At 42.6% G+C, this 18,234-nt stretch overlaps 1 protein-coding gene across 1 annotated transcript; it reads right to left on the reverse strand.

Moving 5' to 3' along the window:
• Positions 1–12,432: 12,432 nt before the first annotated feature.
• Positions 12,433–15,790, reverse strand: zic2a (zic family member 2 (odd-paired homolog, Drosophila), a; the record flags this gene model as incomplete). Its single annotated transcript, XM_083997235.1, has 4 exons — positions 12,433–12,627; positions 12,834–12,997; positions 14,289–15,268; positions 15,615–15,790. 4 exons carry the CDS (start codon positions 15,788–15,790, stop codon positions 12,433–12,435), a joined length of 1,515 nt encoding a protein of 504 aa, XP_083853361.1.
• Between the last annotated feature and the right edge of the window lie 2,444 nt (positions 15,791–18,234).

Genomic DNA, 18,234 nt, shown 5'->3' on the forward strand with positions numbered 1-18,234 from the left:
TCAGCCTGGCCCTGTAGTTCAGTGGAGAGGTGTAGAAATGCAACTAGCGATTGCGCATCTCCATCCTAGACTTGTGAACCCCCATACTGTAAGTGTCCCATTAACAGTTCCTCTAGGAGATGGGCGAGATTGACTCTCAAAAGCTTTTCCTTTTGTGTTTCTAATGTGTGCCGCTATTGTTAACTTAGCTAGAAGGTAGCAAGGCAATCAAAACAATCAGCCATTCACATGAAATTAGGAAGTGGAGGGGGAAAAAAGCCTCGATAAAGGAAGCAAATGCATCATGCTCGTCACAATAACAAAAAAAAAAGAGGGAAAAAAACCCCAGAAAAATTCAATCAGGCATGGTATGAAAAATAATGAAACCGTTTTAAGCATGCACAGGTCTGACCAGAAGGTTGTTGTTTATAACGTTAAACTGAAGAGGCTTGGAACAACTCTATTGTGCGTTAGGCATGCCTCTTATTGGTGAACAGAATCCCTGCATGTCAAGCAGAGGTGGGGCACTGTCCCTAGAGTCCACTATCACAGCAGGTTAACCTGGCACTGCTTTTCTAAGGACTGATTGCCAGGCCCCCCGCAGCTCGAGGTAAACCGACAATTTTCCATCAGCAGGGAACGTGGCTTTATTAGTAAAAGTGGAGGGGGGTTGTGGGAGGTAAGAGAAAAAAAAAGTGAAATCAAGTTTACAGTGTATTTGCAGTTGTTACGTAGGAGGGCAATAAAGTATGGTAGCAGACCTCAATCCTGAAATTGATTTTTATATCATGATGTGTGGTTAACTAATTTCAGATTACAACCGACGAAGATTGAATTTTATGCAACCTTTAAATAAGAGAATGAAGCATAAATAACAATATGGCTCCCAACCCAAAAACTAAAACACAGATTTCATGGAGACATTTTTAACAAATCTGAGCTCTGGGGCCTCATCCACAGGAGGGAAACAGTCTGTATCTAAGGACTTAGTTTAATGTGACGCAGCATCTCATCATGCACAGACTTTCTGACAGGGAGGAAAACATTCACCTGGATAAAAAAGAAAAAAAAAACTGCAGCCCTTATCAGAGATGAGACAGACTCTGTGAACAGCAAATCAATACCATCCCCAGGCTGTGAATTTAAGAAGGGCCAAAACTCCACCGAAGATATTATATTTCTAAACAAAACTCTAGTAAATCTACAAACAAACACAGATTGTGCTGCTATCTGGGTAAGGAGGGGGGGGAAAGGAACAACTTAGAGGGCAAACAAGCAGAGCCTTATGGTTTTCAAGGTCTCCATTTGTTTTTCCATGTTCTACTGTCAGGTGCGGAGAGAGGAGAGAGCAGTGGAGAGAATGGCGAGCCATAGAGGGTTAAAAGGCCGTGGCTGGGATTATAGCACAAGTAAGGACCCCATACTGTGGCTTGACATGCCTACCAGCTTACAGTGCATTTTTCTCTGACAATGCAGGGTCACACACGGTCAGAAAGCATGAAATGTTTTCACACACATGTTGAAAGACAAGTGAAATGCTCAATGTTAAAGAGCCTCCTTCCCCAAAGGTTATATCTGATAGTAATATGCCTCTTTTTTTGAATAACAAAGTCATGTTACAAAGTCAAAATCAAAATTGTGGTAAAGGCATTTTTTATTCCTTCCACGCTTGTGACGTCTGACCCGAAAGGACACTGCAACATGCTCATCTATTAGCTGGGAAGTTATGAGTTCAGCGTGCATGACATACAAGACAAGTGTGAAAGAGTCCCACTAACCCACTCCTCAGTGCCTTTAAAATGATTCTACAAGAAAAACTATATGTACAAAGACCATGACTGTCTCTTCCCTGCTAATGAGAGGCCACTGTGCGTGAGGACATAGTGAGGGCCGGGTGGTAGTTACTGATCAGCATGGGAGCTAGCTAATCCTGCCACTGATGAACTCATCTGTCTGTCTGTCCACTCCACCCTCAGACATGTGCTAACATGCCATAATCGTCATAATTCTACTCCTGCCCTGGGCTCTGCCACCTCAGTCACCTGATTAGGGCCTAAGTCCCAAAGGTATCAGTGGTGGAGCTTTAATAGTAATTCCACTCTTAGCTTCACACCACCTCTGTCTATATAGCTTTTCCATTAAGTATGTCATATCTTAGGCTGTGCGTACGGCACGGGGATGGGGAGAGGGGCTGTTATTGTGACAGATACTCTTTGTGCATCTGACAAAAACAAGGATGCTTCTCCATGTGTCATCTGCAGCGCTCCCTGATGCAGCATACGACTGTCTTTTATCAACAGCCAGCAATGACACTTTCCAAATATTTAACACTTGGGGGAATTTCTCATTCAGTGTGAGTGTATTTAAACAGCAATCTGTTTACCCTAAAGAAAAAAAAAAGACCCATCCTCCAAAATCTCGTTGTTGTTGTTTTTTTTTTTTCCACCAGCCGTGAAAATATCAGTCATGAATACCACTCTTTTCATGTAATTCCCCATCTTCCTGCTTCACTGTACGCTGCTGTCAACAGTGTGTCTGATTTATGTCTCAAGTGTTGGTGGGACAGGGGCTCCCGCACGGCACTCCTGGACCAGGAAGAGGGGGAGTTCCAGTGGGGCAGGCGAAGCCTCACTTCCCCCCCCCTCTCCGGCTCTGGAGATGCGAGGTGGGGAGTAAACCTAACCAACACTACAGAAACAGGGGCGCTGCACACCCATCAACGCCTCCTTTGCAGGTGAGTGGAGAAAAACAGGAGATGGGAGGGGATGTCAGTCCGCAGCAGAGCAACCGCAAAGAGCCGCGCGTGAGGCACTTTTTGGAGTCATGTTTATATTCATGTTCTGCAAGACAAATATGGATCCTTCAAAAATATATGCACCAACCTGACACTGAGAAGAGTAGAAGCACACTGACAAACGCGTGGCACCCTGACACTCTTTACACTTCTTATCACTCGTGCACACACATGCAGACAAACACAACACACACCACAATCCATCATTATGATGCCACTCGTGTTTTTTGGCCTATACTCTCTGGCCTTTCTCCTACAACAAATTACTAACTTAGAAAACTAAACTGAAGAGAACTTCTACGATGAATCAAACTGAAGTTACTTGTTTACACCTGCCTCCTAACAACTAAAGAAGCATTTTCTTGAGGAAAATGTAAGAACCTGACAACTTTTATCAACATATATATAGTGACTTTGTTTTTCCCTGGGGCCCAAAGGAGGTTAGGTTTTACATTTCAGAGCCAAATGGCAGGGATTACATGTGTGGGCTGGGGGTGTAAGAAAAGCAACAGCTTTGCATAAGAATATGCAATCAGCTGCAGGAGAAGAGAAATGCAACAAAGCAAAACACTAGGATTCACATTTGAAATGCAACCTGCTGCACTTTTTTTGTGAATTGCATATAACTAAATGAAAGAACAATAACCCCCCTCCTACAAACTACAACCTTTAATGCAGTGTGGAGCATTAGACAGTGGAAAACACTGCCACAATCTGTTATATTGCCTGCGAATGAATCAATGGCATCAATGAGAAATACACAAAAAAACACCCCGAATCTAACAGGACTGGAGTGGACCGAGCATTGACATGTCAAGTGCTAACTGACTGCCTGTCAATACACTCACTGACCAGAAAGGTCTCTTACTGTCAAGGGACTGCAAGGAATAAGGCAGAGATGGGAGAGGGAAAAAAATGGAGGTGAAAGTCAATCAAATTAGCTCCTTCCAGCCCACTAAACTCAAGAAGTGGAGGTAAGCAACCAGAGCCTCTTCTGAGAGAACTGACAATGTCTGTGGGGTGCAATCTGAGCAGCACCCCCGCAGAGAGAGGCCAGCACTGATAAACCTCCGAGAAAAGCCTGAAAATATCAAAAGAAAAAAGTGGAAATACAATCAATAGCCCATATTCAGTACAGTGACCAAATGCTGGTTTTGATTGAAATGCTGGAAGAAAAAACTAAAATAAAGTGCGGATTTGCATGTGACAAAGCCAACACCAGTGTGTTATTTGTTTGTCTCCTCTGGTGAATGGAACCCTCTGGAGAGAAGCAGACAGTGAAAATGCTGTTAAGATCAGAGTGATAATGACTTACTGAATAAGAGTCTGCATCACGGGGACTGCAACTGGTTTGATCCCTGTCCTCTTTCATTTCTGTCTCATTAGATAAACCTGTGGAAGTCAGACAGCCTTTTACCACCGATGTGTTTTAAGACATTAAACATGCAACACAGTCATGTCACAACACATCAGAAATTAAATCATCTCAAAGTGGAGGGGAATTTACTGGAGGGAAAAAAAAACTCTCTATCTTCCTTTAGATTAAGCCGGTGTCAAGGGTTGTCTTGTAAGATTTGAAAAAAAAAAAAATTAAATACATTTTTCTTTTTTAGAAAAGTAACTGAAAAGAAGAGCAGGTGACAGATGGGAGGCTAGTGCGTATGTGTTAGTGTGTGTGTGTGTGTGTGTGTGTGGGGGGGGGGGGGGGGGTGTATGCAGAGGGCATATTCAGCTCATTCCCGTGTCATGTCAGATAAATCTGTTTGAATATGAGCTGTGACTTTTGTTTTCTGATCACTCCTGAATTGACTGTGAGTGACAGCAGAAGAGAGGGGGGAGAGGAGGGGAGGGGGATGGGGAGGGAGGAGGGAGGGGGAGGAGGGGGCATGAACACTCGGTTAACTGGCATCAATTGTTTTCCAAAAAAGAAAAAAAAGAAAAAATTACAGTCATTCAAAAACTTTTCTGATCTGTCACCACGCATGTTCAGACAGAGATCAAGCTCGGAGCTCAGAGATGATTGGTAACGACTTCCTGATTACGTTTCCACGTCTTTATACCTTCTTTTTTAGCAGTGACCTTTTCAGTTTGTTGTCATTGTCGGTGGGAAGTGAATCAAATGAGCTGTGCAACTCGGATAATCACAAAAATCACAAATGTCCTCATTTGATGTGGCTACCTGTCTGTTTTGATAAAGACTTTCAGAGTAACATCTCACAGATGATGTGGTTTGGTTTTTCACTGTGATCAGTGCAGTTTCACACAGCACAGAACAAACCAGTTTTGGTGTCACATTCATGTCTCTTACATTTATTTTTGTCTTTTCTTGCTTTTAAACCTAAAGTTAAAAAAATATATTAATGAAAGTTCCATGTCTATTTTTCTGATGGTGGTATTTCTAATTGTCCTGGAGCAATGGATTTGTAATTCAGTTTTCAGTTATTTCCAATATAAACTATATTAGTTTGGTCCATGTTGTTGAACTTGACTATGAGCTGGACCTGACATTGACTTTGTTTCAGCCTCATCTGAGGTGATCTTAATGACGGAGAACGTGCCACAGAGTTTTCCATCATGAGCGTAAAATATGAAAAGCAAAATGGCCACAAGGTATGTTCCATTACTTGCCAGCATTCCCATAAAACAGAAAACACACACTCACTCACTCTCTCTCTCTCTCTCTCTCACACACACCACCCAGTCACCTTTCTACACAGTGTCCCCCAGGGCACAGCTCTGGTCTGTTTGAAGATCAAAGGAGCTGCGGTAAAACAGCATGTTTACAGGTGTTGGGAAATTGAAAATTTCCTTGGCTGAGTGTGGTTTTGAATGGAAAAGGAAGTGTATGATGGTGTGTGTGTGTGTGTGTGTGTGTGTGTGTGTGTGTGTGTGTGTGTGTGTGTGTGTGTGTGTGTGTGTGTGTGTGTGTGTGTGTGTGTGTGTGTGTGTGTGTGTGTGTGTGTGTGTGTGAGGGGGGAGTTACGACAGTATACACATTCCACATACAGTATGCATAAACCAAAAGAAAGTATTATAATTACAATAAGAAGGGGAAATATACACATATATAAGGGGGGTGAAGGGGGGTGGATGGATGAGTGATATTAGCCGGTGTGTGCCTGGTTGGTTTTGTATAGAAAATTGGCCTTTGATGGTACAGATGCTCCTGTCTTGAAGAGCTTTGGCTGCAGCAGAAAAAAGTTACCTGAAAAATGCTTCCTATTAACTGCACATTACCCATTGTGGCAAATAAACAGAATTGGCAAGGTGTTGTGTAGGAGCCATATTGAGAACCTCCCTGCAAAAGCAACAGCAGGGGAGGATGCTGAGTTTGTGAGGGATTAGTTGAATTCTAACACTTTTTGGAGGGAGACCACAACAATAAGAACACCTCAGTCAAGCTCAAGTATGTCATTTACTCTGCACCTCTCCACTTTGTGTTTCTCTGTGTGCATGAGAGGACCAGTCATGCCAAGCTTTCTGCATGAAAGGGAGAGTGTTTAGCTTTTGAGGCTATTTGTGCTTCTGACTCTGTAGTGTTTGTGTCCGATGGGAGGTGCCTGCGCCAGCTTCCTTAAAGGAGAAGGGGGTTTTGTTTGTTTCTCCGCCGTGCCAGGAGAAGTGACAGCCATTCCGGCTCTTTCACAGAAACACATTCATCTGTGTGAGAAAAGGCGGCCGCTGAACTCAGATGAAAGGGCCATGGGGGCTGCGTTGCACAGGAAAAGGCAGACTGTACATCTACTTCAGTACAAACACAACATAAGCCATGTCACAGACAGACAGACCGACAGACAGACGGACAGAGGGGGGGTGATTCTGAGAAAGATGAAGACAAAAAGAAATAAAGACAGAAAGAAAGAAGAAAGAAATAAAGACAGATATAAAGAAGAAAGAAAGAAAGAAAGAAAGAAAGAAAGAAAGAAAGAAGGAAAGAAAGAAAGAAAGAAAGAAAGAAAGAAAGAAAGAAAGAAAGAAAGAAAGAAAGAAAGAAATTCATATAAAGATATAAATGAAACATTTTCATTAGTTAATAATGTGTTGATATACAGTATGTTAAAGTTAGCATCAATATGGGCCACAGTGATCTCTGTACTGGACTCACAGTCAAGGGCCTGTCCCAAAAGCCTCCATGAATATTACAACACCATAATAAACAACTGACATAATCATTATATTCAAATCTGTTTGTCGATCAAGTTTCATTCACATCAGGCCTCAAAAACCTACATGTCCTTTAAGATCTGTGCAACTTGAATATATTAAATTGCATTTAGCCTGTTATGGTTTAATTATTTGTTTTTGTTCCATTTTGAATATTGAATCAATAATTTAATGAAATGTTTGGAGAGATCTGGTGGTGGGGTGAGGAGGGGGCGAGGTGGGTGTGGGTGGGTGTAGTTTGGGGGGTGAGACAGGCCCCGCTGTTTGAAGTGGTGACACCAGCCTGACTATAAATAACACAGGGCCGGCGAGCGGACACGTTCATTTCATTAGAGCAGTTGAAATTCAATTAGAGGATATTGCGTTTGTTTTAAAAGTTTTCTCTCCAAACAGTCCCGCCGATAAACTCTGAGTGCAGTCTGTGTTATTTCTACTGAGGAGGAGGCCGGAGTGGGGAGTCTCGCGTGGACAAACGAAACTGTTTTTTTTTTGTTTTTTTTAAGAAGAAAAAAAAGACACGAAATTACACGGAACTGTGGGTGTGGACTCTCTAAACCCTAAATAAAAATAAAAGATATTGATACTTATTTTATTATGAAATACACAGGCCTACAAACAGCTGTGATGCAATATATAACATCTATAACACGAGACATAAGCTATTTTACATTAAAACAACAAATAAGCGTATTTAGAAGAAAAAGGCAAGAGTTTATGAACATTGTTTTACAAAATATTTATTCCATACTTATTTATTTTAGTTAATAAGTTTAAATTTAGTAAAGAAAAAAAATTGTTTAGACTTTTACAAACTTGTGCTTTTACTTATAAAGACGGGGGATAATGCTCATAACCACAGGGAGTTACAGTTGTGATGCATTAGAAATAGTTATTTATTGATTGATTGGTTTATTGATTCAAAATTAATTATTCAAGTGAGTAGCAGCAAGTTATTCATTTATTTACAGTAGTCTTGTTTCAGGCGCTCTAACTTCAAATGCCGGAAATCATTATAATGTGCCTTATGACGCTTGAAATCTTTAGTGGAGTCAGTTGTCTGAGTAATCAGAAAAGTTCAAACGAGGCTTTCGTAGCAAATGTTTCTCAATTAACCTTAACTTTAATACATATGGAGGGAAAAAACAATTATGTTATTTAATATGATGGATTCTAAATGAGTCAGAGCAGTAATGGAGGCTCCACAGCTGCTGCTGCTGCTTTGTTTATAGTTTTATTTGTGCAGCGCTTGAGGCAGAGAGAGGGATATTTATTTATGCAAAAATACACAATTTATTTCAATAACACACTAATATAGATTTTTCTTTCTTTTCTTTTTTTTTCTTCTTGGTTACGAGGAGAAAGAAACCAGAAGTTAACTGTGCACAATTTGTGTGCGTGTGTGTGTGTGTGTGTATGTATGTAGCCTGTGTGTGTGTGTGTGTGTGTGTGTGTGTGTGTGTGTGTGTATGTGAGAGAGAGAGAGAGAGAGAGAGAGAGAGAGAGAGAGAGAGAGAGAGAGAGAGAGAGAGAGAGAGAGAGAGAGAGAGAGATGAAGCAGCAGCAGATGAGTCCACCTGAATTGATTGACAGCTCTAATGTGTTGTCGTGGTTTCGCATCAACAAGTGGAGCCGAGGACCCGCAAAAAAAAAAGAAAAGAAAAAAAGAAAGAGAAAAAAAAGCCACCTAGGCGCGCGCGCTGTAGGGCATCACTTGAACGCACCGACTTGATTTCACTCCCTGGAGGCCTCAACTATTACCGCGTCCTCGCTGCAGCCCTGTCTCCCGCACTCTCACTGCAGCTTCCAGCTTCACCCCAATTAACACAGAGACCATTAGAGCTCGCACGGTGAGGCGCAGACTGCAGCGAGGCACCCTTTACACTATGTTGTCCCAAATATCGACGCGCTGCCCCTGTCAACTGCTGTTGGTCATAAATGTGTCCCCAAATACGGCCTATGGCAGACCACCCTCATCTGTCTCTCTCTCTCACTGTATCTCTGTGTGTGTCTCTCTCTCACACACACTCACACAAACGGGGGCGTAACATTAATCATCCTATAGTAGTAAATAACGTTTCTGACACAAAGTGGGTGATTCAATAAGTAAATATTTGTCACTGGTGTAATTTGCTCCCACTCCGCTACATGAACACACACACCACGTCTTATAATAATAACAATAAAAATATGTTTTGAGAGGAATCCCTGTACGCAGTGAATCCAGGTTTTAAAAAATCTTTCATTTTAATGTAAAAGAAAAAAAAAGCGGAAAAAAGCGACATATTCCCTGATGGTTTCCACTTTGAAAGTGAATTGAATCCAGCGGCTGAGAGGAAGAGGTGTCAGATAAGGAGAGACAACGGCCTGGCTGTTCAGAGACGAGGTTTTAACTCCATATGCACCAATCGTGCGTTGTTGTGTTGTTCATTATGCATCCAGTTATTAATGTTGTTGTTATTACTATTATCATTATCATTCAAATAAAATGTGGATATGCAGCTTTTACGCATGGGTCGCTCTGATTGCGCAAAGTTCCTCCTGAACTTTCTAGTTCAACTAGAAAAATCTCACACACAAAAAAAACAGCAGAGCAGGTGGAGCTGTGTTTTCTTACAGTGGAGTTGTATCTGTACAGTGTAGTCAACAATAGTACAAGGAGGAGGAGAAGAAGAGGAAGGGGGAAAAACGCTTCCTCCTCCGCGGATCAATATCAGCGCAGCAGGAGTCGAACAGGAACCGGCATCGACACACTGTGCGGAGTTGACCTTTCCCACTCCCCACAGGTCATACCTTCCTCCGCCGGAGAGGTCACCGGGCCAGGCCGCTGAAGGGGCCGTAAGGAGGTGATTTCAAGTGCTAAATAAGCTGCATATAAACCAATAATTCTCCCATGGTCCTCTGGCACAGAGATACCCCGGCTTCAGTTAATGCACTTTTCTCTTTTGCCTAAAAAAAAAAAAGAGTTTACCCTTTTTTGATTGTCTGATAATGAAGTGTACCATGGGAAACTAAAACATACTTATCCCAGGTATTTATCAAGGAAGAAAACATCATTTTTAGTAGGTTCTAAGTGATTTTAATTGATCCCACTGCCTGCTTGTAATCAGCATCACTTCCCCGGAGATCCCAGCACCTTCTCTTTTATTTACTACACCAGTGTGTGAGCAGCTCGTATAACAGGAGACAGCAGCAGCTCAGACACGCAAACAGACACGCCAACAGACAGACTGACTGACAGAAGAGTGCCACTTGCTGCTGCTGCAGCTGCAGCGGAGAGCCGGCCTGCAGCGATATCCACCATCACTAACAAGTCCCACTACGTGTTGTGCTGTTTCTCAACATCCATGAAGCATGACTCATATAACAATAATGACAGCAAGTTATTCACACAGAAGCACGCGCTCTTAGCAGAGACCAGAGGCTCCCCAAAAAACAACAGCACACAAGCAGCTGATAAACACTTTACTTCTTTTTTTTCCTCCACCCCTTTGTCTTATTTAATACATCTTAAAGGCTATAGCGTTAATTCAGGCCACACTCGGACTGTGGTGTTTCTTCTTCAAAGAGCCTCAGATCTGTATAAGGCGCTATAAAAGTTCACTAACAGTCATGTGTGCATTATCTCCAGTCAGAGCACTGCAATAACGGCAAATTAAAAACAAACACATCCGAAGAAACGTTTCTTCGTCGTTTTCTCCCAGTTCCAAACCATAAACAGACCAAATGAATCAACAGGACCCACGGGAAACAAACGGCCACCTCCTATACGAACAGGTCAGGCCTCCAACTATAGAGCACGGACAAGAGAGACAGAGAGAGAGAGAGGGGGGGGTCTGAGCACAAGTCAAGTTCAAGTTCACCACGGCTGCATTCACTCCTGTGCAGTAAAGTGTGCAGCCGGAGTGGAGGAGGAGAGGGTAGAGTGGAGGGTGGTAGTGGTGGTGGGGGAGGGTTGAATTTACGGGCTGTTTTCAAATAAACTCAGTAACTCAGCTGGGAAATTATAAAGTGACCAGATAAGATTTATGGAAGAGAAGAGCCATGGCAGCACGGGCAGAGTGCTGAGTGTGAAAGAATGAAAATAAAGCCTATACTCTCAAGGAGTTTTATTCATTTAAATTCAAATAACAAAAGTAATAAATGAATAAAACTCAAAAGCAGATCACGCCTAATTATTATGAAGTCAATTCCTCCTCCTGCTTGAGTTTCAATAAACTTCTAAATGCCCACACACACATACACTCTAACACACTCCAACACACACATACACACACAGCTCAAATAAATTCCCAAATCTCTTGTTTATTTGCAGCACTACAGCAGCCACACTGTGGAGGGGCCTGGAAGCATGCTCTGCAAAGCCTGGGCTAAATAAAAAAACACCACAATGTTCTCAAAGCCTAAATATAATAATTAAGCGCTTAAAGATTTAACCACGAGGAGTTAGAAAGTTTTTTGGTTTCTTCCTAAGAATGTGAGATTAATTTTACAACAGGCTACACCTCCCAAAACAAATCTCAACTCACTAAACTGCAGGGGCGGGCAACACAATTATATATTTTTTTTCCTTTTCAAAAAAAATAAGGGATGAAAAAGCAAAGAAATACTTAGCACTTGCAACACCTTTTATTATATTTGTATGCAGTAAAATTCTTATCACAATAAGGAAGAAAACACCTCTTAAAACTTTGAACAAAAGCACATAACGAAACAACTGCCCATGTTAAGCTCGTAATTGTACATATTTATAGTAAAGAAACATTCTTTATAAATACTGTTTCATCTGTAGCAAGTAAATACCATAATTTAATTACAAATGGATAAATATGGCAGTTGATATTTACAAAAAAAAGGATGGGGAGGGGAGGGAGGGGAGGGGGGTTGTAGTTACAGAAAAAATCGAACGGCACAACGTTTATTTTCCTCACAATCTTTCCAGATAGTATTTCACAATTCAAAACTTGCAAAGCACAAAACATCACAAGTTAAGCCCAGCAAACTAAAATATACATTCACAAGCATAATATTGTGGTCTGTTTGGAGTTAAATGTTAACTTTGGCACTCTTTCCAGTTTATAGGTGTTTAGTATAGTACAATCAATTTGCCTTAAGATCACAATATTCAACATTATAGTACAATTTTATCGTAATATGTGCACTAAAAGTCCAGTTAGAGAAATAGCTACCATTGAAGGAACATCTATACACCAAAGACTGACAAGCTATCACAACCAATGGGAAAGTGGGCTTTTAGTAATTATTTACAATATGAAATACACCTCGACTATGATACATATTTTCCTCTGTTGGTAATCCTCATCTTCCCTGGTGAACCAAAAAATAACAAAATAGAAAATAAACAAATGTTTGTGTGCCTCTCGTGTGCACGTGTCCCACAAAAAAAAGGAGAAAAAAAAGGAAAGGAAAATCTCCTGCTGGATGTTGTTCCAGTGCTGTGAAGTGAGTGTGTGTTGCTTCATTTTTCGTCTTAAGTCCTACACATACCATTCACTGAAATTGGAGGATAGGCCACTGTGGCTGGTGGTGTTGTGGACGGCTGAGGCTGGGGACATAGTGGTGTTGCTTTGGGTCTCGGTGGTGGGAGACACCAGGCCTGGAGGTGTGGAAGATTCATACCCAGAGCTGGCTGCTGGTGATGAGTCTGATGCTGGTGGGGACGCTTCGTGGACCTGGGGTTGGGAGAAATTCACAAAACAAAAAAATTAGGTATTTAAAATCTGACACACACTGCATAAACAGGCATAAATAAAACGTTTGTGTGAAATTAAACATTTAAAAACCACACAACAAGTCTACTAACATGTGTGTTTCATATATGCAGGCCTGGTTTAGACATAGAGCATTCAGCACACATTTCCTGGCTGGAGGTATTTACCTTCATGTGTTTTCTTAGGGAGCTGGGATGTGTGTAGGACTTGTCACACATTTTGCAGAGATAAGGCTTGTCCGACGTGTGAACGTGCATGTGTTTCTTTCGGTCGCTGCTGTTTGCAAACCTTCTGTCGCAGCCTTCAAACTCACACTGGAAGGGCTTCTCTCCTACAGGAAATAAAAAATAAAAACAACAGGAAGAAAACAGTCAGGTATTTGACTAGGAGACGCCTCGGGCAGAATGTGTTAACAACAAGGAGCTGAAAGGCTAAAAAAAAAAATACGAATAGCAAAAGTTGAGTGTAGGAAGAAAAAAAATAAATCACAGCAATTACAATTTTACTACAACTTTCTAAAACTGTAGCTGTTGTGAAAGTTGGAGCGCATTTCTTTTCTTTTCTTTTTTTTTAAATGCATGGAGGGAATTCCTACATCTTATTTAGCCTAAATAATGCGCATAGTGATTTGGAGAGGGGGGTGGGTGGGAGAGAATAGGGGAGGGGGGGTGGGTGTGATGGTGGTGGACAAGGCCGTCCTCGGTAGGCCCTATACAGAAGGCGTACCATTTGCTGGGAGACAATAAAAATCTAATTAGCACCTGACCAATTCCGTGGCGCGGCACCATCATGTATCCCCCAAGAATATAGGTCCAAATGTGAAAGGCTGGTAATGGCCCTGTCTAGCACCTTATAGCTGCTGTCACAGGGACGCAGCACTAAACAAAAGGCGCATAAACACTACTACTATCACTACTACTATTACTACTACTATAGCTTCTGCTGCTGCTGCTGGGAGCTGTGCTGGATACACACACACACACACACACGGGCTATAATACAGAAAGAAATCCACACACACTTATATTACCATCTCGTGCCAAAGTCATTAAAAAATCTATGTGATGTGTCAGCTATCCCGAAGCAAGCGACATTAAAACCAACTGAGGCTGATTTACTACCATTGCAGCTCCACGGTGCATGCACGCAACGCGCTCTCACACTCCCCTTTGACCCATTTTAAAGTTTGCCCCCCACCACCCCCCACCTCTCCCCAACAATAAAACATCTTACACACGTTGTTAATGCGTTTGGAGGAAGAAAAAAAAAGAAAGATAATGTTTTACATGAGAAGAGCTGTTAAAAAAAATCTGAGCTGCCGTGCAGCCGTCTAAGTGCAGAAGATGAACCGTTCCACTATCCCAAACTAATTTACTCTCCTCTGGATGTGCTCCTAAATCTACTCAATCTGTTTTGACTTTCTTACTATCTACTTTAGCTGCCTAAAATAGCCGCTTGATAATCAGATCTCCGTTTGTGTTTGTCCAGGCAGGAGAGGCACAAATAAAAAATGCACATGCACGCTACAGTAAAAGCAATAACAGTGTCCTTGCTATTTGTATTGAATAAATAATAATAAAGACAATAAAAAAATAAAGCTTTCACAGCGTTGTGATAATTACCTGTATGTGTTCTCTTGTGTATCTTCAAGTTTTCCGACCGTGCGAAGACCTTTCCACAGCCGGGGAACGGGCATGGAAAAGGCTTCTCCCCGGTGTGAACCCGAATGTGGTTAACCAGTTTGTATTTCGCCTTGAACGGTTTGCTCTCCCGGGCGCAGTCCTCCCAGAAGCAGACGTGGTTGGTCTGCTCTGGTCCACCGACATGCTCCACCGAGACGTGCGTGACCAACTCGTGCATGGTGCTAAAAGTTTTGTTGCAAGACTTCTTTGGGTTGCTGAGCTGCTCGGGGTCGATCCACTTGCAGATGAGCTCCTGCTTGATGCACTGCTGCCTCATGTAGCGGAAAAAGGCACCGGGGTGGTGATGGGCTGCCATGTTCATCCCCATGTTCATATTCATGGAGCCGTACTGGTTGTGGAGCTGCGCCGCCGAGTAGGGGTCGGTCCTCGGGCTGGAAACCTGGTGGTACTGGTCGGAGCGTCCGAAAACTTCTCCCGGTAGTCCGAGCCTCATTTGCCCGTTCAGGACATTCGGGGATCCGTGGGACCCATGCTGGTCGTGGATCCCGGGGAATAAAATGTGGCCTTGTGTGTCTGAGTGGGAGTGATGAAGGGATCCCGCCGTGGGGCCAAAAATAGTATGTTGGCTGCTCGCCGGAGAGGATTCTCCGAAGCCACGACTACGAAAGAGAAAGTCCCTGGTGGAGTTGAAAGGAGAGCTTGCATACGACGTGACATGAGCGGCGTGAGCCCCCAGAGCCGCAGCGGGGTAGCCCGGCGCCTGGGTGGTGAAGGCAGAGCTCTGTCCCGGGGAGAGATCATGGTTCAGCTTAAACGCACCCATGTGTGCGGAGTCTACAAAGCTATTTTGTGCCAAACTCAAGTCTCTCTCCTGCATCTCGCTCGCTGAGTGATGCCTGGCAAATGAGCCCACTCCCAGTCCGGGGAACTGGTGACCGGCATCCAGTAACATTATTACAGAAAGCAAAAAATCTTTTCGTTGAAATCAGCGCAGGGCTCGTATAGGCTACAGCGAATAAGTTAAAGAAAGAAAGAAAAAAAATCAAATGTTGATGCTGATGCGCAACGATTCAACTTCCAACCTTGGAAACACCATATCAGGTGTGGTTCAAAAACGCTGCTCCGATCATGAGGAAGGAAAAAAAAATCAGCTTGGCTTAGCGAAGACTGGGTTTTTACTTCTAGTTAAGTTGTGACTGAAAAATCCAAATGTAACGAAGTGAAGAGTTTCCTCGTGTCCTCTCCTCTGGACCGCGACTGGTTGCGTTAAAAAATTGCACTCGAAGAATTAAATAATTATCTTACTAGGTGTCCTCTGCGCACACAGAGCGAGAGTAGTCGGAGCATCTCAAAAAATCGCTGTTCCGATTGGGTATGTATTTATTTCTGTGGGCTCGCCTGTGTTTATCGCGGAGGGTCCCTGTTTCTCCGTGGACTGGCTCTACCTCCTCTTCCGCCCCCTTTAACTGGAGCCCGTTCATTCATTCCTCGCAGCCTCATTGGCCACTGCGCCTCATCAATCCCAGGTGCCCCTCCAATGGCAGGTAGCGCTTTGGCGACTTAATAGCGCAACGCCATTTTCCACAAATAATTACCGCCTACTTTTAGGAGAACATTTGGAGGAGGAGGAGGAGGAGGAGGTGGTGGAGGAAGAGGAGGGGAGGGTGTGCAGGCGAAAAGGAGCACGACAAGAGAGAGGAGCGAACATGTTTCTGTTGTTTATGTTCTGCTGATGCCAAGTTGTGGCACGAAGAGAGGAAAGAAATATGACATTTGATGATATATAATAATAAAGTAGGAATATTTACGCAAGTAGGGAAATTGTGTTTGTAGCTTAAGGAACTGTTGTGTTATACACTTGATTTAAATATAACACAACAGCTTCAGGTATTTTACACTTGTAAACCAAAAGTTGCATCATGTTTTTACTATATTATAACCTGTAGCCGTGATAATAAATATAATAGTTAGTAACAACGAGCTATCAGCTATAATGACACTGCACTAACGCAAAATGTTTAGTGCGCATGTCAGCATAACTGCATAACCGCAGGAGATATGTCAAATTATATAAAGGCGTCTGTTTTCTCTTATTGAGTCCAATACACGACCAGGATGTTCAGTTATTTTATCTACTTTCAGAGTGTAACCACTGAGGGCGACGTGAAGCACTGTGGGTAAAAGCGTAGAGGAATAGTTTTCAGTTTTAATGTAATAATCCTAAATAGTGTTGTTCTTTTATTTATCATTTGTTTTTGAATAATGAGCTGAAACGTCTATGTTAAATTTGAGCATAAATTGTAATAAATTGCTCCATTAGTAGATCTCAAGTGACGACAGACCATAATAGTCTATGTCTGAATGAAGATGTAGTCAAATCTGACAAAACTCTTGAGCCACTTCATTATTCACAACTAAAAAAAAAAAAAAAAGCACGTGTCTCTCTCTCTCTATGTGTGTGTGTGTGTGTGTGTGTGTGTGTGTGTGTGTGTGTGTGTGTGTGTGTGTGTGTGTGTGTGTGTGTGTGTCTCCATATGGAGTCCAGTGGTTTCTCACTGGCTGTAGAACCACAACTGGGCCTTTAGCGGCGAGGCTCGCTCCAGTGGCTCACACTGGCAGCCACCAGTGGTTGTTGGTTCTCTTTAATGGTTCCATATGTTGCTGGTTCTGCTTCCTCGGTGGTTCTCACATCCACCGCACCAATTAAATGACATGTTATGGCGGTGAACTGCCGCTCAGATCCGAGTAAATCATTAGTGACCCGTAAGGTCGAGCCTCCACTGAACTCCCAATAATAAAGTTTGAGCAATAAAAGTCATGTCTTCAGTCAGATATTGAGTTAGAGCGGTATGCTGCTCTATATGCTTTGTTACTATCCCCCAGAGGAAACAATAGGTTGCGCCCATATAATCTTATAACATTTTCTTCATGGGATTTCCTCTTTGGTTCCCACACAGGCACAAACAAATAAGAGGGAAGTCATTTTCTTTTTAAAAAACACACGGATTCGCTTCATTTTCTGGCAACTTTCCATCACAAGCAGGCACTGAATCTGCGTTCAAATGGAAGGGGGGACTATTTATACATTGAGGCCATATAAACCACAGCTGCTCATTCAAGTACAAGTCAAAGGAAGTTTACTTACATTTTCACCAAATGGAGATCCCAGCAGCTCTCCCCGCTCTGCGCCTCTGCCAGCTCTCCGCTGCTCCGGACTGTAAACGACACATACCGTTGAAGGCGCAGGGAAACGTTTTAAAAACTTTTTTTCTTCTTCTTCCTTTTTTTAATAGTGTGTCTCTTAGCTCGGATTGGGACAGGCTGAGCGTTGTGTGCCATTCTTCCAAGTCTATTTCGACCCGCACCACAGGAAACGCAGGAGCTGATCCAAGTTCAAAGTCACGTCTGCCGACCCCTATAAGAAGTTCTTTATTTCTCTCTGGAAAAAAAACACAAAACCTTCCCCAGATAGGGAAAAAAGCGATAGAGAATTAAAAAGGAAAAAAAAAATCAATCGGGTAGAGGCACATGGCTGCGGGTTTCCCCTCTGTGTGCTGAAGAAAAGGGGGTCTAGCCTATTGAAAATCCCCCAAAGATCAGTATTTCAACAGGTTTTAGGAGCAGCAGACATGGCTTATAAACATGTAAAATATAAATCATATAAAATATTACTCAGGGTGTGATCTCTGTGTGTGGGGGGGCCTGACAGGTTGATTTACGCAGCACAGATTATCAATAAAGTCAATGGTGTTGATCACATAAAGGCGCCTGCATGGCCTGTCACTGTGTGTTCCTATGGGGGCCACGGGCATATTTCTCCACTCTGTTATCTGTCAATATCAATATGTTGACACACTGGAAGGTTTACTTGTGTGGCTGCCGTGACCTTGTGTTTCATGGGTGTTTGACATCTGACCCGTTAAGA

This window comes from Trachurus trachurus, assembly GCF_905171665.1.
Source record: "Trachurus trachurus genome assembly, chromosome: 21".
NCBI classification, from domain to species: domain Eukaryota; kingdom Metazoa; phylum Chordata; class Actinopteri; order Carangiformes; family Carangidae; genus Trachurus; species Trachurus trachurus.